At 36.9% G+C, this 22,540-nt stretch overlaps 1 protein-coding gene and 1 long non-coding RNA gene across 2 annotated transcripts in view; one reads left to right on the forward strand and one right to left on the reverse strand.

Moving 5' to 3' along the window:
* The window catches only part of THSD7A (thrombospondin type 1 domain containing 7A), a 581,601-nt gene that overhangs the window by 362,691 nt on the left and 196,370 nt on the right, over nt 1–22,540 (forward strand). The window contains exons 5-6 of the mRNA XM_007536219.3: nt 13,940–14,095; nt 15,600–15,812. Of these exons, the coding sequence (XP_007536281.2) occupies nt 13,940–14,095; nt 15,600–15,812 (369 nt within the window). The remainder of the gene's footprint in view (nt 1–13,939; nt 14,096–15,599; nt 15,813–22,540) is intronic.
* LOC132539895 (uncharacterized) overlaps nt 1–22,540 on the reverse strand; it is a 375,892-nt gene that overhangs the window by 120,209 nt on the left and 233,143 nt on the right. The gene's annotated exons all lie outside the window — the stretch shown is intronic.

Below are 22,540 nucleotides of genomic sequence, written 5' to 3' on the forward strand. Positions count from 1 at the left end.
GAAAATGTACTATTTCAAGAAAAAGGCAGATTTTCAGGAACCGTAATAGAAAATGAGTGTAGTATCAAGTGATTCTGCATGCCTAAAATGCTTAGTTGTTTTTCTCTAAATGGATAAATGAGTTATTAAAGTTACTGTGGTTTATTTAACCTTTAAACTCTTTTTTTTTGTGGAGACTAATAGTTTGCAGTTGGTACTTGTGTAACATTTCTCAGTTTTCCACATAGTACTCTAACATCCCACCTAGGTCCTCCTCTGCCTCCTTTCTGTCAACACAGGGGCCTCATCATGTAGGTTAGCCCAACTTTTTCACCTAGAAAAAAGACAGACAGAAAGAGGGAGCAAGGAAAAGATACCATATCATTTAAACTTCCTTTTCTGTGGTGAAGGACTGTGTCCAAATCTCTATTGCACATATAACAAAGCAGATATATTATCAAATTGAGATACCTTGACAGCCCCTAGAACAAAACTTCTTTACTTTAAAAAAGTATTATAGGTTTGTTACTAGATAGATCACATCTCCCTTTATTCACAAGTGGAACTTTTATTCTAAAATGTATTTGTACTTTTCCTTGCTTGCCTGTATACATTTGGATCATCCATGATCTATAGCCAATCTAAACTCATACAGTTGAACAGTTTGAGTACTATGTATGCTGACTAGGTCGCTAAGCTGGAAGCTTTCCTTCTTTGCACTACACATGACGTAGATTTGACCCTGACTTCCAATGCACTGGGGGAGAAGCTGAAGTTATGTGATGTTTTTCTTGCTGTCCCTCACATGGTTATTAAAGTAGTTCAATACTTAGATATTTATTGTAATTACTTGTTTTTTTAACTACTGTGAATGCTATAATTTTATATATACTATTCTTTGACTTAATTCCCTTTACTCCTTGATGCATATGTGAGTTTCATCATATTGAGGGTTGTCCTCTGGCTTATTTCCACCTCTGGACAATACATTCTCATATAATTATTGATAGGTTCTTAGAATCTGTAACTTTGGGCTGAATAGTGGTGAACCTAGTTGAGCACACAGGTTACAGTGTTCTCAAGCCCCTAGTGCTCCCCAACCCACAAGGGAAAAACTTTATAAGCAGCAAAGCAGTGCTGCAGATGTCTCTCTTGTTCTCTTCCCCTCTCTCTTTCTTTCTCTCTTTAGTATTTTTATTTATCTTCCGTAGCCAGTTAAATGGCTTTGAAAGTGACTGGGATCCATGTGGATTCAGTCGGCTAGGAAGGATCGTCAGTTTCCCCAATGAATGGGTACTCACGGGATGCACCACAGGAAGGTCGATCCAATGCATCCTATTACTGTATTTACTTTTGACTGTAAAACATTAATCCTCCAATAAAGAAATAAAAAATAAAGAAAACACTACCCCAAATACTTGTCCTTGCCATCAGCTTTTCTAAGCAATGCCATTTCTGCTACTGAAAACATTTATTTTTAGAAGCATTAAACTGACTTGGGAAAATGAGTCCTACTAAAATTTGACAAATAATATGTTGTAAACCCCAAACGTTTTAGATTTTAAAAAGAAAAAAAAAAAAGGCCTTCCAATACGGAAGCAGTTACATCTTTTTTCTAAGAAAGAAAAGTATTAGCTGAAAAAAAAAAACATTGAAACAAATAATTTTTAAGGTAGAAACACTCTTACAAGGTAGGAACACTTTTTTTTTTTTTTTTTTTTTTTACCAGAGCACTGCTCAGCTCTGGCTTATGGAGATGTGGGGGATTGAACCTGGGACTTGAGAGCGTCAGGCATGAAAGTCTCTTTGCATAACCACTATGCTATACCCCCACATGGTAGGAACACTCTTACAGATGATGTTAGTTTCTTAAAAGAATTTTGTACCAGGCTGGAGAGATAGTACAGCAATTATACAACAGGCCTTTATGCCTGAGGCATGGGAAGACACAGTTTCAAACTCCAACACCACCATCAGAGTTGAGCTGTGCTCTAGTTAATAGAGAACAAAAACCAATCTGTTCTCTAACTACTCAGACCACTGTAGTCTCAAAAGTTTAGAATACTTCCTTCTAGCTCTGTCCAAGATGGGTCAGAGAAGGTGAGTTCATTGTTCTTGATAGCTGCATAGTATTCCATTGTGTATATATACCACAGCTTTCTCAGCCACTCATCTGTTGTTGGGCACCTGGGTTGCTTCCAGGTTTTAGCTATTATGAATTGTGCTGCTATGAACATAGGAGTACACACCTCTTTTTGGTTGGGTGTTATGGAGTCCTTGGGGTATAATCCCAGGAGAGGAATTACTGGATCATAATGAAGGTCCATGTCTAGCCTTGTGAGAGTTTTCCAGACTGCTCTCCACAGAGGCTGGACCAATTTACATTCCCACCAGCAATGCAAAAGGGTTCCTCTGTCCCCACAACCTCTCCAGCATTTGTTGCTGCTGTCCTTTTTGATGTATGCCATTGTTACAGGAGTGAGGTGGTATCTTAGTGTTATCTTAATTTGCATTTATCTGACAATCAGTGACATAGAGCAGTTTGTTCATCTCCTCTGCCCATTTTTGGATGGGGTCATTTGCTTTTTTGGTGCTAAGTTTGCTGAGCTTTTTATATATTTTGGTGATTAGTTTCTTGTCTGATGTATGGCATGTGAAGATCTTCTCTCATTCTGTGAGGTGTCTCTTTGTTTAATGGTTTCTTTGGATGTGCAGACGCTTTTCAATTTGATGTAGTTCCATTGGTTTGTTTCTGCTTTAGTCTACCTTGCAATTGGGTTTGTTTCATCAAAGATGTCCTTGAGGTATAGGTGGGAAAGTGTTTTACGAATGTTTTCCTCTAAGTATTTGATTGTTTCTGGTCTGACATCCAGGTCTTTAATCCATTTGGAGTTAATTTTTGTTTCTGGTGAGAAAAGGTGGTTCAATTTTATTCTTCTGCATGTTACAACCCAGTTTTCCCAGCACCATTTACTGAAGAGAGCCTCCTTCTTCCATTTAATACTTTGGGCCCCCTTATCAAAGATTAGATGTCCATAGGTATGGGGATTTATTTCTGGGCTTTCAATTCTGTTCCACTGTTCTGTGTGCCTATTTTTGTTCCAGTACCATGCTGTTTTGATGATGATGGCTTTATAATATAGTTTAAGGTCTGGGAGTGTGATGCCTCCATTTCTGTTTCTTTTCCTCAAGATGGTTTTGGCAATTCTAGGTGTTTTCAGGTTCCAGGTAAATGACTGTAGTGTTTGTTCTATTCTCTTAAAGAAGCTTGGTGGAACTTTGATGGACATTGAATTAAATTTGTATATGGCTCTGGGGAGAATATTCATTTTGATGATATTTATTCTTCCAATCCATGAGCATGGGATATCTTTCCATTTCTTGGTATCAGTTTCTATTTCCTTGAGTAGCGACTCATAGTTTTCAGTATACAAGTCTTTCACTTCTTTGGTCAGCTATACCCCTAGGTATTTTATTGATTTTGCTGAAACAGTAAATAGGATAGATTTCTGGATGTCTTCTTCTTCAGATATAGTGTTTGCATAAAGAAATGCCACTGATTTTTGTGCATAGATTTTGTAGCCAGATACCTTGCTATATTGACTAATAACTTCCAGTAGTTTTCTGCTGGATTCTTTAGGTTTTTCTATGTATACTATCATATCTTCTGCAAATAGTGAGAGCTTGACTTCTTCCCTTCTAATCTGTATTCCTTTGATTCCTTTCTCTTGCCTGATTGCTATGGCAAGAACTTCCAGTACTATGTTGAAGAGTAACGGTGACAGTGGACAGCCCTGTCTAGTCCCTGATCTGAGGGGGAATGCTTTCAGCTTCTGTCCATTGAGTATGATGTTGGCTGTAGGTTTGCTATATATAGACTGCACTATCCTGAGGAATTTCCCATCTATTCCCATTTTTTGTAGAGTTTTGAGCATTAATGAGTGTTGGATTTTGTAAAAGGCTTTCTCTGCATCTATTGAGATAATCATGTGGTTTTTGGCTTTGCTTTTATTGATGTGGTGAATGACATTGATTGACTTACGGATGTTGAACCAGCCTTGCATTCCTGGGATGAATCCCACTTGGTGGTGATGAACAATCTTTTTGATATGCTGCTGTATCCAGTTGGCCAAGATCTTGTTTAATATTTTGGCATCTATGTTCATCAGAGATATTGGTCTGTAGTTTTCTTTTTTTGTTCTGTCCCTATCAGCTTTTGGTATCAGGGTGATGTTGGCTTCATCGAAGGTGGAAGGGAGTATTCCTGTTTCTTCAATCTTGTGGAAAAGGTTAAGAAGTATGGGTACTAACTGTTTCCTAAAAGTTTTGTAGAATTCGTTTGTGAAGCCATCTGGCCCAGGACTTTTTTGTTGGGGAGATTCTTAATAGCTGTTTCAATTTCTTTGTCTGTGATTGGTGCATTTAGATTTTGTAGTTCTTCCTGGTTCAGTTTTGGAAGGGCATATGTTTCTAGGAATTGTTCCATTTCTTCCAGATTCTCTCTCTTGGTGGTGTATAGTTCTTCATAGAAGTTTCTCATGATCCTCTGGATTTCAGTGGTGTCAGTTGTGATATCTCCTCCATCATTTACAATTCTATTAATTTGAGTCTTCTTTCTTCTTTGTTTGGTGAGTCTGGCTAGGGGTTTGTCAATTTTGTTTAATCTTTCAAAGAACCAACATTTGGCTTCATTGATCTTTTGTATGGTTCTCTTATTTTTGATGTTATTTATTTCTGCCCTAATTTTAGTGATTTCTGTCCTTTTGTTTTCTTTAGGGTTCCTTTGTTCCTCTTCCTTTAAGTCCTTGAGGTGTGCAGTAAGGTCGTTCATTTGAGCTTCTTCTTGTTGTTTAATATGTGATTGTATAGCTATAAGTTTCCCTCTCAGTACTGCTTTAGCTGTGTCCCAAATATTTTGATAGGTTGTGTCTTCATTTTCATTTGTTTCAGGGAATATTTGAATTTCCTGCTTGAGTGACTCTCTGACCCAGTGGTTTTAAGGAGTATGTTGTTTAGTTTCAAATTATGTGACTTTTAATAATTTCTGTTTGCTGTTAAATGTTAGTTTTACTCCACTGTGGTCTGAGAAGATACTTGGGATGATTTCAATGCTCTTGAATTTATTGATGCTGTCTTTATGGCCTCACATGTGGTCTATTCTTGAGTATGTGTTATGTGGATTTGAAAAGAAGGTGTATTCCAGTTTTTTGGGGTGAAGGACTCTGAAAATATCTAAGAGGTCTAGTCTGTCAATCTCTTCATTTAATTCTCTTGTATCTTTGTTGATTCTCTGCTTTGTTTATCTGTCTAAGTGTGAGAGTGGGGTAATGTAGTTTCCCACTATTATTGTATTACTATTGATGTATTTTTGATATTCTTTCAGTAGGTGCTTGATGTATTTAAATGGTCCCTTATTGGGTGCATAGATGTTAATAATTGTTACGTGTTCTTAGATGATTGATCCTCTAATAATTATGTAATGTCCTTGTTTATCTTTTATTACTTTATTTAGTTTAAAATCTATTGTGTCTGAGATGAGAATGGCTGTTCCTGCCCTTTTTTGTGATCCATTAGCCTGTATGATAGTTTCCAATCCTTTCACTTTAAGTCTGTGTTTATCTTGTTGTGACAGATGGGATTCTTGCAAGCAGCATATGGTTGGGCTATGTTTTCTGATCCATCCCCCCACTCTGTGCCTTTTGATGGGTGAGTTTAAGCCATTGACATTATTGATATTATGGATTTAATGTACTGTAGTGCCATTGTTCAAAAAAAATGTGTTTGCTCTGATATATTGCAAGTATTATAGTGATGTTCTTGTTTATAAGAGGTCTTTTAGAACCTCTTTCAGGGCCAGTTTGGTGATGGTTGCATCCTTTAACTGTTGTTTGTCTAAGAAGGTTTTGATCCCTCCATCTAGTTTGAATGAAAATCTACCAGGATATATAATCCTTGGTTGAATCCCTTTTTCATTCAGGGCTCGATAGATATCTTGCCATTCTCTTCTGGCTTTTAGAGTTTGAGTGGAAAAGTCTGCAGATAATCTTATGGGTTTTCCCCTGTATGTGACTTTTTGTTTATCTCTTGCAGTCTTTAGGATCCTTTCTTCATCCTTACTTCTTCTCATTGTGACTATGATGTGTCTTGGTGTCTTTGGGTCTGGGTTGATTCTGTTTGAAGCTCTCTGGGCCTCTTGAATCTTGATGTCCTTTCTGTTATTCAGGTCTGGGAAATTTTCTTCTATAATTTCCTCTAGAATGTTTGCTTCCCCTTCCTCTCTTTCTTCCTCTGGCAGGCCAATTATACAAATGTTACTTCTTTTGAGATCATTCCATATGGCTCTGTTGTTGTTTTCAGTGTCTTTCAATCTCTTTTTGAGCTCTTTCACCTCTTTCTTAGTTTTCTCTAACTCATCCTCTGTCTGGCTAATTCTGTTTTCTGCTTCTGTTAGTCTGCTTTCCCTTGCCTCAGGTTCTTTCTTCATTACAGCTATTTCAGCTTTCAGTTCTCTAATTGCCTCAAGATAATAAGTATTTTCCTTGGGGTCTCAATTGTTTTTTCCTTAATACTACCATTCCTTTCCTCCAATGTTGTTTTCATTTCTGTGATTAATAAGTTTATTATTGCTTGCATACTTTTCTTATTTATGGTTACTTCTGGCTGATTTGTAGTTTCTTCTGGGCTCTTGTCTTCATTCATTGGAGTAGCAGTTTTATTTGTTTTTGATCTACCCATTTTTTTGATTTATGTGTTTCTTATTTTTATGTTCTGTTGTTCCTCAGTTGTTGTGTCTTGATTACAAGCAACACTGTACTAAATATCTTTATGACAAATGCAATCACCAACCTCAGAAATTGCAATCGCAACTGAATCAAGTATTGAAGCAGTTTAATCACTACCAGTTAGCCAAACAATGTCTCTAATCCATGAAAAAATAGCATCAAGTCCAAGTGAAGAAGATAGAGAATGGAAAGAAGGGATAGCAAGAACAGACAATTATGCAAATCTACTATCCACTGTATATTCTAGTGGTAGCAAGAGGAGAAAGGGAAGTAGAGCAGAGATACACACATAGAGGGCCCACTCTGAGTCAGATTTCTTCCCCAAAATAATTCACAAATTCAGAAAGACAAAGAAGAAGGGAGGAAGAAATGTATGACAAAATAAAAGAAAAAGAGAGAGAAACAAGAGATAGAAATGAGAAAATATAAGAAAAAGAGCTATAATTAAAGAGCAGTGAAAGGAAAGTTTTTTTAATTGATTATTTTTTATTTTATTTTGTTTTTTTTTTTTAATTAGCTAGGAGGAGGAAGAAGGGGAAAGTCTGTAGAGGAGGTAGGAGTAACAAGACAAGGTCCTCTTGCAATAGATAAGATGCCCACTACCATAGCAATGAAAGATACTCTAAGAGTTAATTCTGGTCAACCTAAAGGAGGTGGGGGGGAAGAGATATGCCTTTATATTAATAATAAAATAGAGCAGGGTAAAAAAAACCCTAAACCCTGTCTCAGATTGCCTCAAGCCTCCTGAGCAGAGGCAGCTGATTGTTAAGAAAAAAAAAAGAAACAAACAAACCTCAGGACTAGACAAGAATAGCAGGAACAGACAGTTATGTAAATCTACTATCCACTGTATTTTCTAGGGGTAGCTAAATGAGAAAGGGAAGTTGAGCAGAGATACACTCAGAGTCAACTGTGAATCAGATTTCTTCCCCAAAATAATTCCCAAACGTGTATCAGTGAATTCAGAAAGCTGAAGGAGAAAGGAAGAAAGGATGACAAGAATGAGAAAAAGAAGAAAAAAAGAAAGAGAGAAAAAAGAAAAAGATAAGAAAAATAACAGTAATAAAAGAGCAGTGAAAAGAGTTATTTATTTATTTATTTATTATTATTTAATTATCTATGCGTGGTGGGGAGGGAGAGAATGGGTAGGGGTGGTAGGAAAGGTGAGACAAGTTTTTTAAGCAGTGAATAAGACACCTGGTCCCCTAGCGATAGAAAATACACTAAGAGTTAATTCTGTATGTGTTTATCTTGTGTTAATAATAAAATAGAACAGAGTAAAAAACCTGTCCTGTCTTCAGCTTAAATGGTTTCAGATTGCCTCAGGCCCCAAGCAAAGGCAGCTGGTTGGTTACTTAGAAAGAAAAAAGGCCAAAGGTTTCAGAAGGGAATAGACTTAGAATGAATGACACCCCCTGGTGGGATAGAAATCTTGGTAAAGAAAGAAGCTCAGCAGGGGAGCCTGCTAGGAGCAGATCTCTGGTCCCCAGGGACTGGTTATGGGGGGGGAGGGGAGAGGGTGTGCTTTGGGAATAATAATTTAAAAGAAAAAAATGTTTCCCTTTTATTTACTCTATTTTTTAACCCAAATTAAGTTATAGTCACCTCCTTGGTGTCACCACTAGGACCCCTTATTGACTGGCCTACTAAAGGCAAAAAATCCTACCGTTTCCAGTTGATGTGGTCGGATCTCAAGCCACTAGCAGCTTCTCAGTCCACCATCTTCTGGAAAATCCCTTGTCCTCCTCTTCCTCCTCCTCCTCCTCCTCCTCCTCCTCCTCCTCCTCCTCCTCCTCCTCCTCCTTCTCCTTCTCCTTCTTCTTCTCCTTCTTCTTTTTCTCCTCCTCCTCCTCATCCTCCTCCGCCTTCTTCTTCTTCTTGTTTCTCTCCCCCCCATGCCCTTATCAGCTCTGGCTTAAGGTTTACCAGGGTGTTGAGTATGAGACTTTGGAGTCTCAGTCATGAGAGCCTCTTTGCATAACCATTATGCTATCTACCCCCACCCTTATTCTTAAATTTCACCTATAGCTGAGACCATTCAGTATTTGTCTTTCTCTTTCTGGCTTATCTCACTCAACACAATGCTTTCAATACTACAGGATACTGCAAAAGAGATGATCTCATCTTTTTAATAGCTGCATAGTACTCTACTATATATATTTGTCACAGCTTGAACTATTACAGACTATACTGCTATGAATATTTTTGAGATAATTTTTTTTTTCTGCTGGATAAACCCTTGGGAGAGGGATTGCTAGTTCATAAGGTAGTTTTATTTCTAGAGTTTTGATAAATCTCCAGGCTGTTTTCCATGGAATTGGACCAACTTACATTCCCACTAGCAATTTAGGAGAATTGCTTTCCCACCACAGCCTCTCCATCAGTTGATGTGTCTATCTTTTCTCATGTGTGACAATCTCACAGGTGTAAGTGATTTCTCATTACTTGTTTTATTTGCATTTCCTTGACCATCAGTGACTTTGAACCTTTTCTCATATGTCTGTTGACCCTTTGAATCTCTATCTGGAGAGATTCTTCCCATGCCTTCTCATTTTTCAATGGGATTGTTTGTCTTTTTATTGTTGAGTTTGGTGAGTTCATTGTAAATACTGGTTATCAGTCCTCTGTTCAATATATGACACAAAAATATTTTTCCCACTTCTTGCAGGATCTCTTTGTTTTGGTAGTGATTCCCTTTGCTGTGGAGAAGCTTTTCAGTTTGATGTAGTCTATTGGTCTATTTTTGCATTTGTTTTCCTTGCAATTGGATTCAAATCAGTGAAGATGTTGCAAAGACTTACATGAGAATTCTCCTATATTTTTCTCTAAGTATTTGATAGTTTCTAGTCTAATTTCTAAATCTTTGATCCATTTCAGGTTAACTTTTGTATATGATGAAATTTGGAGGTCTATTTTCATTCTTCTACATGTTTCAACCTGATATTCTGGGCAGCCGTGTCAAAAATTAGTTGACTGCGGGTGTTGGAACTTATTTCTGGCCTCTCAAGGCTATTTTACTGGTCCATGTTTCTATTTTGATTCCAGTACCAGGCTATTTTTATTTTAGTGCCTCTGCAACGTGGTATGAGATCAGGAAATGTAATGCCTCCACTCTTGCTCTTTTTCACCAGGATTGCTTTGGCTATCCTGAGTATTTTCTGTCTCCAGGTAAACTTTTGTATCTTGTATTCTGTTCTCTTGAAAATATTTGGTGGGGACCTTGATAGGAATTTCATTAAACCTGTATATGCCTCTGTGTAGAATAGTAATTTTGGTGATTTTAATTCTTTCAAATCATGAGCATGGGCTATCTCTCCATTTCTTTGTATCTTTTTTTTTTTTTATTTCCTTGAAAAGTGTCTTTCACTTGACAAGTGTCTTTTAGTATGAAGGTCTTTCATTTCTTATGTTGCGTTTATCCCTAGATATTTGATTATTTTAGACAAATAAGATTTTTACAATTAATTAATTTATTTGATTCATTCTGACTACAATACATACTAAAATTAAGCTTTCAAATTAAATAGCCAAGTATAAGACTCACTTTCTTGATAAAACCCTATTTTTCCCTGAAAGTCTTGAACTAGTGTGTATATATATATGTATATATATATATATATATATGTATATATATATATTCAGTTTGTAGCAGTGCTCATAATTGTATACCCAACAATTTTCCTCTATAGTAGCCATGTTTTCAAAATTAGTATAACATTGTTTAAAGCTGCTTTTATTCAATTGCAAAGAAATGTAGACTTTTCAGGTTCAAATTTTTAATATTACCTAAGATCTATTTAAAAGATCCTGAAAGATTTCATAGGTGAAGAAATTACTTATGTTAACTTTCAGTTATACATGAGTTTTTATACATTCCTTAGAACTGTAGAAGTTAATGTTGACCAGAAGAACACATGAATAGAGTGAAAGAGAGAAAACATTTGTTAGAGGAGATGGCTCATATGATTTTGGGGGAGGTGGTTTCTGTGTAATTTTTGACTATCCTTTCTTTGGACCAGGGGCTCCAATGAATAACCAAAGGCAGGAGAAAGTGCATGGTATACTTCAAGAAGTGAGATGGAAAGTTTGCCCTCCTTCCACTTTTAGTTATTCTGAGTTCTCAGTCATTTGGATGATGTCTTGTCCACCTTGCTGAAGGCTAACTTAGGCAGCACAATGCAAAATTTAGATGTTAATCACTCACAGAAGAACACTCAGGCAGGCCCAGAAATTGTGCATTTACTCAGTATCTGAGTATCCCTTTGACCACTCAAATTGACAAGGAAATTACCATCCTAATAAGCTTATGCCTGGAAGTATATAAAAAACAACTCATTCCTGCATTGTATTGTATTGTATTGTATTGTATTGTATTGTATTGTATTGTATTGCATTTATTGTATCAGCATATGTATTACTGATGTTTGTTTACTTTTTGTACCCTATAAGATAAGACCATTTTAAATTTTTTGTCATTAGTGTACCAAGAAGTTTGACTATTAGAGGGTGATAAAGTTCATCATTTTTGGTCTTGGTTGACATTATGATACACATTAGTAATAATCATGATGATGTTGAGTGAAAATGCCCACAAACTCTATAAAAATTAGGGTCATCAAGTCATTTATTTTTACTGTTTTGTGTATGTGGGGGATATAACTTAAGTATTCCTAAGATAAAACAAACAAAAAAAAACAGTAGAACATTTTTCAGGAATGAAAGAAACGTAGCACTTAAAGTCTTTAGGCAGTATTTACAATTGTGTTTACTTTTGCATAGAAACTGGAGTGACTCACAAGTGTCAGTGTCTTAAAGCTTCAACTACAGCTATTTAATGTTTTTATTCAGAAGTTAGGAACATATAACTTAAAATAATATAATTTCTCTATGAGTTTCTAGATGCAATACCATGCAATTTAAATTTGATAGTCTTCACACAAAGAATGATAACTTACTAAGTTATTTACTAAGTGTATTTTTTTATTTCTTTATTAGGGGATTAATTTTTTACAATTGACGGTAAATACAATAGTTTATACATACATAACATTTCCCAGTTTTCCATATAACAATACAACCCCCAGTAGGTCCTCTGCTATCATGTTCCAGGACCTGAACCCTCCCACCCCACCCACTCCAGAGTCTTTTACTTTGTTGAAATACACCACAGTATTTTTTTATTAGTGATTTAATAATGATTGACAAGATTGTGGGACAAGAGGGGTAAAGTTCCCACCACCAGAGTTCCTCATCCCATCCCTTCCATTGGAACCTTTCCTATTCTTTTTCCTTCTGGTAGTATGGAGCAAAGATCTTTATGGGGGGGGGGCAGAAGGTGTGAGGTCACTTCTCTCTAATCACTTCTCTCCTGACATGGTGTTGGCAGGTTGATCTATACTCCCAGCCTTTTTGTATCTTTCCCTTGTGGGTCAGGGCTCTGGGGAGATTAGGTTCCAGGACACACTGGTGAGGTCATCTGCTCAGAAGAAACAGGTGTCTAGGACATTACTTCTTAATAGGTTTATATAAGCTACTATAACTATATACTACATAATCACAGACAAAAATTTAAGCTTTTCCTGCTGTCCAAAATAACTTCGAGGAGCCTGGTGGTGGCACACTTGGTTAAGGGTACTGGTTATCATGTGTGAGGACCTGCATCCTAGTCCCTGCTCCCCACCTGCAGGGAGGAAGCTACATGAGTGGTGAAGCAGATTTGCAGGTGTCTCTTTTTCTCTCTCCATGTCTAGCTCCTCCTTCCCTCTCAATTTCTATCTGTTCTATCAAATAAAATAAATAATTATAAAATAAAGGGAAAGTAGCCATAAGGAGCAGTGGATCTGTAGTGTAGGAACCAAGCCCCAGTGATAACCTTATTAGCAATTAAAAAATAAAAAAATTAAAAATAACTTCATATATCTCCCTCATTTAATACTTAGTAGCCAAAATTATGAACAGATCATGGTATGAACTTCCATATGTATGTACAGTATAAAACTGCCCAACTAGAGAAGCAATTACAGAAGCCAGAACTACCACCTTCTGTACCCCAAAAAGAATTTTGGTCCATAGCTCCAGAGGGGAATAAATGTTAGGAGAATATGACCAGAGGGCTCTGAACCCTAATTTCATCAAGGCTCAGAGAGAGAAGAGGAAAAAAAGGAGGACATTCCAAAGTAGCAATAGGTGTAGATGTGACTTAGAAAGGAAGGGGAGGCAGGGTCATAGAAGAAACAGATGTTTATATATAAATTTAGATAGTCATAGAATTAATAGTCAATCTGTATCTATGACCTTGGGAGAGCTACTGCAGTTTACAATAGAGGGAATGGGGACATAGAACGCTGGTGGTGGAAACCGTTTGGAATTATACCCTTATTGTCTCATAATTTTGTAAATAAATATTAAATTACTAATAAAAAGAATAAGTTGAATTAATTATTTCATAAATAAAATAAATGAATAAAACTGGCCAACTGCGGGCATCTAAGTAAAAATAATGATGACCGAGAGCAAATAAGATTTATCCAGGTTCATTTGTTCAACTAATGAACAAAGATGGACAGTTGTAAATTCTGAGATTGAACACATATACAAACAAGGTATCCTGTAATATTTCTATAGCTCATCTGATGAGCAATATAGCTAAACTTAGAGATGTCCAGGACAGTTGCAGGAACTCATCTTCATATCCACCCAGAAGTCTTTTTGTAAATCAAACTGGAAGAGACTTTGCAACAGAAACCCCTCAGTGGACACATTCCATATATCTCAAAGTTATTGTCACTACCCTATTATTCCCAGCCTTCTAATGTAGATTCTTACTTATTTACTTATTTGTATCCAGAGTATAGAACATTAGTGATAAAATTAACCTTCTGTATTATATTGCCAACTAGGAACATTAGATTTACCATTGTTATTTACACAGATAATCAGTGGTAATGCTAGAGATCAAGCAATATACAAAATACAGTTCTTTTTTTTAACTACTTATTGTCACTCCCCACACACTCCTCTTTTTATTTTTATAATGTAACTGAGAAGTATTAAAATAATATTGTAGTAGTGCTTCTTGAAGTATTTTACTTCTTCTCACACAGGAAAAACACACTTTTGACCATAGCAATTGCTTTTTGCTTAAATCTTAAGGGATCTCTGTATTTTTCTCCAAACAGCCTCCAAACCAGTAGATGTGAAATCATGCACTGGACCTGTTCCTAATACTACGCAACTGTGCCACATCCCTTGTCCTGTTGAATGTGAGGTTTCACCCTGGTCAGCCTGGGGACCTTGTACTTATGAAAACTGTAATGACCAGCAGGGTAAAAAAGGTATGTTAGTATTAACATGATTTCTATTTAGTATTAACCTGACATGCTTGAAACTCCCAACAGTTGAGCCAGGCAATGATTTATCTTTTTCATAATCTTGCTTCTTTGTGATTATGCATTTGAGATATTTTTTCCAGATTGCAAAATGGGTACTAATTACAAATGATGAGCAAACTTAGTCAAGTGCTGGTACCAGAAAATGAAAAATAAAGAATGTAGGCAAGATGCTTCTTAATTAGACAACAGATGGAGATCAACTGAGACAGTTTATAAGTTGGTTAAGAGAAGCTGCAATGTCAGACTGACCTGGATTGTGAAGCCTACTCTCATGTTGCTTAGAGAAATTACATAAATCATTGCCCCCTTATCCATAAGTAAGATATAATAATATAAATATCCAGATTTTTCCAAAGATTCACATATAAATTATTTAATTTGGTCCCTAATCTATAGCTAATTCCCAGAAGACAGAATTCCTAATTTGATATAACTGTAAAATTCTGTTGATTCTGGGATGTGAATAATGAATCAAATAAATGCAATGATTTTATATACAGTGGGTATAGTGGAGTTATTTTTCACATAATCTAGTATTGGGGAATATTTCCTTTTGTTTCAGTCACAGTCTTCTTTATGTGTTCCAATATGATTATATGTTCCAATATGTTCACATTGCAATAAACAGATGTTAATTCTGTTATAAATTATCAAGATGGGCAATAACTAGGTACTATTAAAGCATAAAGCAGAACTGTGAATACTAGACATGAAAGCTCAGATGATTTATACTCCCTTTTTAAATTTCCAGGGAATCTAAAATCATTTAATCTCAAAGAAGTAGCTTCTTTGAGACTATCCAGACTCTGAGATTCCTTTTCAAATTAAATCATGTGAATGTGCTGACAAATTCTGAGTCGGTCAGTAGCACAGTGGGTTAAGCACAAATGGCACAAAGCAAAAGGAGGATTAAGGATTCACATTTGAGCCCCTGGCTCCCCCCCCCCCCGCAGAGAAATCGCTTCACAAACAATGAAGCAGGTCTGCAGGTGTTTTCTGTCCCCTTTTCTGTCTTCCTTTCCTCTCTCCATTTTCTCTCTGTCCTATCCAACAAGGATGACATCAATAACAAAAACAGTAATAACAACAATAAAACAACAAGGGCAACAAAAGGGAATAAATAAATATTTTTAAAAAAATTTATACTATAGGCTTTCCAAATTAACCAAGATATCTCTCTCTCCCCCCCTCTGTTTTCTTCAATCCTAGGAGGCAGATGGCATTTTTGGCCTTATTTTTATTTTACTACATTAAACCCCTTTGCCATTTTTTTATTCATTTGCTAGGTTTTTTTGTTTTATGTTTAACGAGCTCGCATTAAACTAGAATTTGGGTATATGTGACTAGAGCAGCCAATCACTCCCAGCCACACCCCACTTTCATTCATTTTTCTCGAGTATTTGGCTTATTATGGTAACAATAAATATTATTCTTGCTCTGAAATCAGGTTTCAAATTAAGGAAGCGACGCATTACCAATGAGCCCACTGGAGGCTCTGGGGGCACTGGGAACTGCCCTCACTTACTGGAAGCCATTCCTTGTGATGAGCCATCTTGCTATGACTGGAAAGCAATAAGGCTTGGAGACTGTGAACCAGATAATGGAAAAGAGTGTGGACCGGGTACTCAGGTTCAAGAGGTTGTGTGTATCGACAGTGATGGTGAGTCCAGAAGTAGTTGTCCTGCTTTACGACTGTTTAACCTTGAAATTCTTATGTTAAAATATAACGAATTTTCCCATCATAACTGTTTCCATTTATAAATGTACAGAAATAATTGTTCTTGCCCCCTTTCTCTTTCGTTCTAATTATAACATAGAAAATATTCATTGAACAATCACTGAGTTTTTTTATTTTTTATTGTTATTATTATTAATTTTTATTTATTTAAAAAAAGGAGACAATAACAAAACCATAGGACAAAAGGGGTACAACTCCACACAATTTCCACCACCCAATCTCCATATGCCACCCCCTCCCATGATAGCTTTCCCATTCTCTATACCTCTGGGAGCATGGACCCAGGGTCATTGTGGGTTGCAGAAGGTAGAAGGTCTGGCTTCTGTAGTTGCTTCCCAGCTGAACATGGGCATTGACTGGTCAGTCCATACTCCCAGTCTGCCTCTCTCTTTCCCTAGTAGGGTGTGTCTCTGGGGAAGCGGAGCTCCAGGACACATTGGTGAAGTCTTCAGTCCAGAGAAGCCTGGCCGACATCCTGATGATATCTGGAACCTGGTGACTGAAAAGAGAGTTAACATACGAAGCCAAACAATTTGTTGAGCAATCATGGATCCCAAGCTTGGAATAGTGGAGAGGAAGTGTTAGGGAGGTACTCACTGCAAACTCTAGTGTACTACTGCTTTCAGGTATATATTTTGCAGTAGTTTATGGATACGTGTGCACATAAGCTCTCTCTCACAGAAACTGGTGTATATGTAGGTTTTGGGACTTTGTTAGAAAGTGAACTACCTGAGATGAAATTAGAGTGTACTATAAAAGGAAAGGTCTCACCCGATTAATGAAGTTTAAGGGTTGTCATTCCACACGTGAAGTCTCTGGACACAGTCTGAGGTGAAGCATGTTGAGGTGGCAATCGTTGTGTTGGTTAGGTTGTGATCGGCAGATGCAATATTATTTGATATGGATTGGGAGAGGCATATGGGAAAATGGGCCCTATCCAATGGTTCCAGGACTGGGGGAAGTAGAGGCTCTATAGTGGAGATGTGAGGTTCCTGCTGTCTTAGGGTTCAAAAAGACAATCGATAGTTAATGTTATCATCACATTATTTGTTAATTGGGTTAACTTTGAAAAGTCCTTTTGTTATGGTTTGCTGTAAAGTACCCAGTATCTTGTATATAGCTGTGCTATTGGTTGCTTCTGATCTACTTGGTCTAGGCTTTTGAGAGAGTCTGCATATCAATTACACAGCCTATATATTGAAAAGATTTGTTTGTGTTTTGAAAAACTTTGAGACATAGAATTAATTTTACCCCTCTAGTATTAATTAACTAGTGATTTATATGACTACATTTTTCTAGGAGTGTACATAAACACCATTCCCACCACCAAAAGACTGTGACCCATCCCTCCCACCCACTCCCACCCCACACTGGCCCAGGAAGCTGCATGTCTACCCATCACCAAATGGTTTTTACTTTGGAGCCCTACTCACAATTTAGTCAGGTTCTGCTTTTAGTTTCCCTTTCAGATCTTCTTACTCAACTTCTGTTGATGAGTGGAATCATCCCATACTCATCTTTATCTTTTTGACTTAGTTCACTTAACATAATTCCTTCTAGCTCTGTCCAAGATGGGTCAGAGAAGGTGGGTTCATTGTTCTTGATAGCTGCATTGTATTCCATTGTGTATATATACCACAGCTTTCTCAGCCACTCATCTGTTGTTGGGCACCTGGGTTGCTTCCAGGTTTTAGCTATTATGAATTGTGCTGCTATGAACATAGGAGTACACATCTTTTTGGTTGGGTGTTATGGAGACCTTGGGGTATAATCCCAGGAGAGGAATTACTGGATCATATGGAAGGTCCATGTCTAGCCTTCTGAGAGTTTTCCAGACTGCTCTCCAAAGAGGCTGGACCAATTTACATTCCCACCAGCAATGTAAAAGGGTTCCTCTGTCCCCACAACCTCTCCAACATTTGTTGCTGCTGTCCTTTTTGATGTATGCCATTCTTACAGGAATGAGGTGGTATCTTAGTGTTGTCTTAATTTACATTTATCTGACAATCAGTGACCTAGAGCAGTTTTTCATATGTTTGTTAGCCTTTTGGATCTCCTCTGTGGTGAATGTTTTGTTCATATCCTCTGCCCATTTTTGGATGGGGTCATTTGCTTTTTTGGTGCTAAGTTTGCTGAGCTCTTTATATATTTTGGTGCTTAGTTTCTTGTCAGATGTCTGGCATGTGAAGATCTTCTCCCATTCTGTGAGGGGTCACATTGTTTGTTTAATAGTTTCTTTGGATGTGCAGAAGCTTTTCAATTTGATGTAGTCCCATTGGTTTGTTTCTGCTTTAGTCTCCCTTGCAATTGGGTTTGATTCATCAAAGATGTCCTTGAGGTGTAGGTGGGAAAGTGTTTTACCAATGTCTTCCTCTAAGTATTTGATTGTTTCTGGTCTGACATCTAGGTCTTTGATGCATTTGGAGTTGATTTTTGTTTCTGGTGAGATAAAGTGGTTCAATTTCATTCTTCTGCAAGTTTCAACCCAGTTTTCCCAGCACCATTTGTTGAAGAGAGTCTCCTTTTCCCATTTAATGCTTTGGGCACCCTTATCAAAGATTAGATGCCCATAGGTATGGGGATTTATTTCTGGGCTTTCAATTCTGTTCCACTGGTCTGTGTGCCTATTTTTGTTCCAGTACCATGCTGTTTTGATGATGATGGCTTTATAATATAGTTTAAGGTCTGGGAGTGTGATGCCTCCATTTCTGTTTCTTTTCCTCAAGATGGTTTTGGCAATTCTAGGTGTTTTCAGGTTCCAGATAAATGATTGTAGTGTTTGTTCTATTCTCTTAAAGAAGCTTGGTGGAACTTTGATGGGTATTGCATTAAATTTGTATATGGCTCTGGGGAGACTATTCATTTTGATGATATTTATTCTTCCAATCCATGAGCATGAGATATCTTTCCATTTCTTGGTATCAGTTTCTATTTCCTTGAGTAGCGACACATAGTTTTCAGCATACAAGTCTTTCACTTCTTTGGTCAACTTTATTCCTAGTTATTTGATTGATTTTGCTGAAACAGTAAATGGGAGTGACTTCTGGATGTCTTCTTCTTCAGATTTACTGTTTGCATAAAGAAATGCCACTGATTTTTGTACACTGATTTTGTAGCCTGATACCTTGCTATATTGCATAATAACTTCCAGTAATTTTCTACTGGATTCGTTAGGTCTTTCTATGTATACTATCATTTCATCTGCAAATAGTGAGAGCTTGACTTCTTCCCTTCCAATCTGTATTCCTTTGACTTCTTTCTCTTGCCTGATTGCTATGGCAAGAACTTCCAATATTATGTTGAAGAGTAACAGTGACAGTGGACAGCCCTGTCTAGTCCCTTGAGTAGCGACTCATAGTTTTCAGTATATAAGTCTTTCACTTCTTTGGTCAACTTTATTCCTAGGTATTTGATTGCTAGTCTAGTCCCTGATCTGAGGGGGAATGCTTTCAGCTTCTGTCCATTGAGTATGATGTTGGCTGTAGGTTTGCTATATATAGACTCCACTATCCTGAGGAATTTCCCATCTATTCCCATTTTTTGTAGAGTTTTGAGCATTAATGAGTGTTGGATTTTGTAAAAGGCTTTCTCTGCATCTAATGAGATAATCATGCGGTTTTTGGCTTTGCTTTTATTGATGTGGTGAATGACATTGATTGACTTATGGATGTTGAACCAGCCTTGCATTCCTGGGATGAATCCCACTTGGTTTTGGTATCAGGGTGATGTTGGCTTCATCGAAGGTGGAAGGGAGTATTCCTGTTTCTTCAATCTTATGGAAAAGCTTAAGAAGTATGGGTACTGTTTCCTGAAAGTTCTGTAGAATTCATTTGTGAAGCCATCTGGTCCAAGACTTTTGTTATTGGGGAGGTTCTTAATAATGGTTTCGATTTCTTTGTCTGTGATTGGTGCATTTAGATTTTGTAGTTCTTCTTGGTTCACTTTTGGAAGGGCATATGCTTCTAGGAATTGTTACATTTCTTCCAAAATCTCTCTCTTGGTGGTGTATAGTTCTTTATAGTAGTTTCGCAGGATTCTCTGGATTTCTGTGGTATCAGTGTGATATCTCCTCCATCATTTACAATTCTATTAATTTGAGTCTTCTCTCTTTTTTGTTTGGTGAGTCTGACTAGGGGGTTGTCAATTTTGTTTAATCTTTCAAAGAACCAACATTTAGCTTCATTGATCTTTTGTATGGTTCTTTTATCTCTAAGTCCTTGAGGTGTGCAGTAAGGTTGTTCATTTGAGCTTCTTCTTGTTGTTTAATATGTGATTGTGTGGCTATAAGTTTCCCTCTCAGTACTGCTTTATCTGTGTCCCTAATATTTTGATAGGTCGTGTCTTCATTTTCATTTGTTTGCAGGAACATTTGAATTTCCTGCTTGAGTGAATATCTGACCCAGTGGTTCTTAAGGAGTATGTTGTTTAGTTAACAAATTCTGTGACTTTTAATAATTTTCTGTTTGTTTTTACATGTTAGTTTTACTCCACTGTGGTCTGAGAAGATACTTGGGATGATTTCAATGCTCTTGAATTTATTGATGCTGTCTTTGTGGCCTAACATGAGGTCTATCCTTGAATATATGTTATGTGGATTTTAAAAGAAGGTGTATTCCAGTTTTTTGGGGTGAAGGACTCTGAAAATGTCCAAGAGGTCTAGTCTGTCAACCTCTTCATTCAATTCTCTTATATCTTTATTGGTTCTCTGTTTTGTTGATCTAAGTGTGAGAGTGGTGTATTGAAGTCTCCCACTATTATTGTATTACTATTGATGTATTTTTGAAATTCTCTTAGTAGGTGCTTAATGTATTTAGATGGTCCCTCATTGGGGGCATAGATGTTAATAATTGCTAAGTCTTCTTGGCTGATTGATCCTATAATCATTATGTAATGTCCTTGCCTATCTTTTATTACTTTATTTAATTTAAAATCCATCATGTCTGAGATGAGAATGGCTGTTCCTGCCCTTTTTTGTGATCCGTTAGCCTGTAGGATGGTTTTATATCCTTTCACTTTAAGTCTGTGTTTATCTTGTTGTGACAGATGGGATTCTTGCAAGCAGCATATGGTTTGGTTATGTTTTCTGATCCATCCCCACACCCTGTGCCTTTTGATGGGTGAGTTTAAGCCATTGACGCTTATTGATATTATGGATTTAATGTATTGTAGTGCCATTGTTCAAAAAAAAATTTGTTTGCTCTGATATATTGCAAGTATTATAGTGATGTTCTTGTTTATAAGAGGTCTTTTAGAACCTCTTTCAGGGCCGGCTTGGTGATGGTTGCCTCCTTTAACTGTTGTTTGTCTAAGAAGGTTTTGATTCCTCCATCTAGTTTGAATGAAAGTCTAGCAGGATATATTATCCTTGGTTGAAACCCTTTTTCATTCAGGGCTCGATAGATATCTTGCCATTCTCTTCTGGCTTTTAGAGTTTGAGTGGAGAAGTCTGCAGATAATCTTATGGGGTTTCCCTTGTATGTGACTTTTTGTTTCTCTCTTGCAGCCTTTAGGATCCTTTCTTTATCCTTACTTCTTCTCATTGTGACTATGATGTGTCTTGGTGTCTTCTGTTCTGGGTTGATTCTGTTTGGTACTCTCTGAGCCTCTTGAATCTTGATGTCCTTTCTGTTATTCAGGTGCGGGAAGTTTTCTTCTATAATTTCCTCTAGAATGTTTGCTTCCCCTTCCTCTTTTTCTTCCTCTGGCAGGCCAATTATATGAATGTTACTTCTTTTGAGATCATGCCATATGTCTCTGTTGTTGTTTTTAGTGTCTCTCAATCTCTTTTTAAGCTCTTTCACCTCTTTCTTCGTTTTCTCTAACTCATCCTCTGTCTGACTAATTCTGTTTTCAGCTTCTGTTCATCTGCTTTCCCTTGCCTCAGCTTCTTTCTTCATTACAGCTATTTCAGCTTTCAGTTCTCTAAGTGCCTCAAGATAATCAGTATTTTCCTTGGTGGTCTCAACTGTTGTTTCCCTAATACTGCCATTCCTTTCCTCCAATGTTGTTTTCATTTCTGTGATTAATAAGTTTATTTTTGCTTGCATCCTTTTATTATCTATGGTTACTTCTGGCTGATTTGTAGTTTCTTCTGGGCTCTTGTCTTCATTCATTGGAGTAGCAGTTTTATTTGTTTTTGTTCTACCCATTTTTTTGATTTATGGGTTTCTTTTTTTATGCTCTGTTTTTCCTCAGCTGTTGTGTCTTGAGTACAAGCAACACTGTACTAAGTACCTTTATGACAGTTGCACTCACCAACCTCAGGAATTACAGTAGCAACTGAAGAAGTATTGAAGCAGTTTAATCACTACCAGTTAGCCATAAAATTTCTACAGTCCATGAAAGAATAGTAACCAAATCCCAGTGAAGAATAAAGAGAAAAGAAAGAAGGGATAGCAAGCATAGACAGTTATGCAAATCTACTATCCACTGTATATTCTAGGGGTAACAAGAGGGGAAAGGGAACTAGAGCAGATATACACACATAGAGAGTCCACTCTGAGTCGGATTTCTTCCCCAAAATAATTCACAAATTCAGAAAGGCAAAGAAGAAGGAAGGAAGAAGTGTATGACAAGATATAAAAAAAGAGAGAAAAAGAAAAAAAAAAGAAAAAAGAGACAAGTGAGAGAAAAGGGAAAAGATAAGAAAA

Source organism: Erinaceus europaeus, chromosome 8 (assembly GCF_950295315.1).
Source record: "Erinaceus europaeus chromosome 8, mEriEur2.1, whole genome shotgun sequence".
Taxonomy (NCBI): domain Eukaryota; kingdom Metazoa; phylum Chordata; class Mammalia; order Eulipotyphla; family Erinaceidae; genus Erinaceus; species Erinaceus europaeus.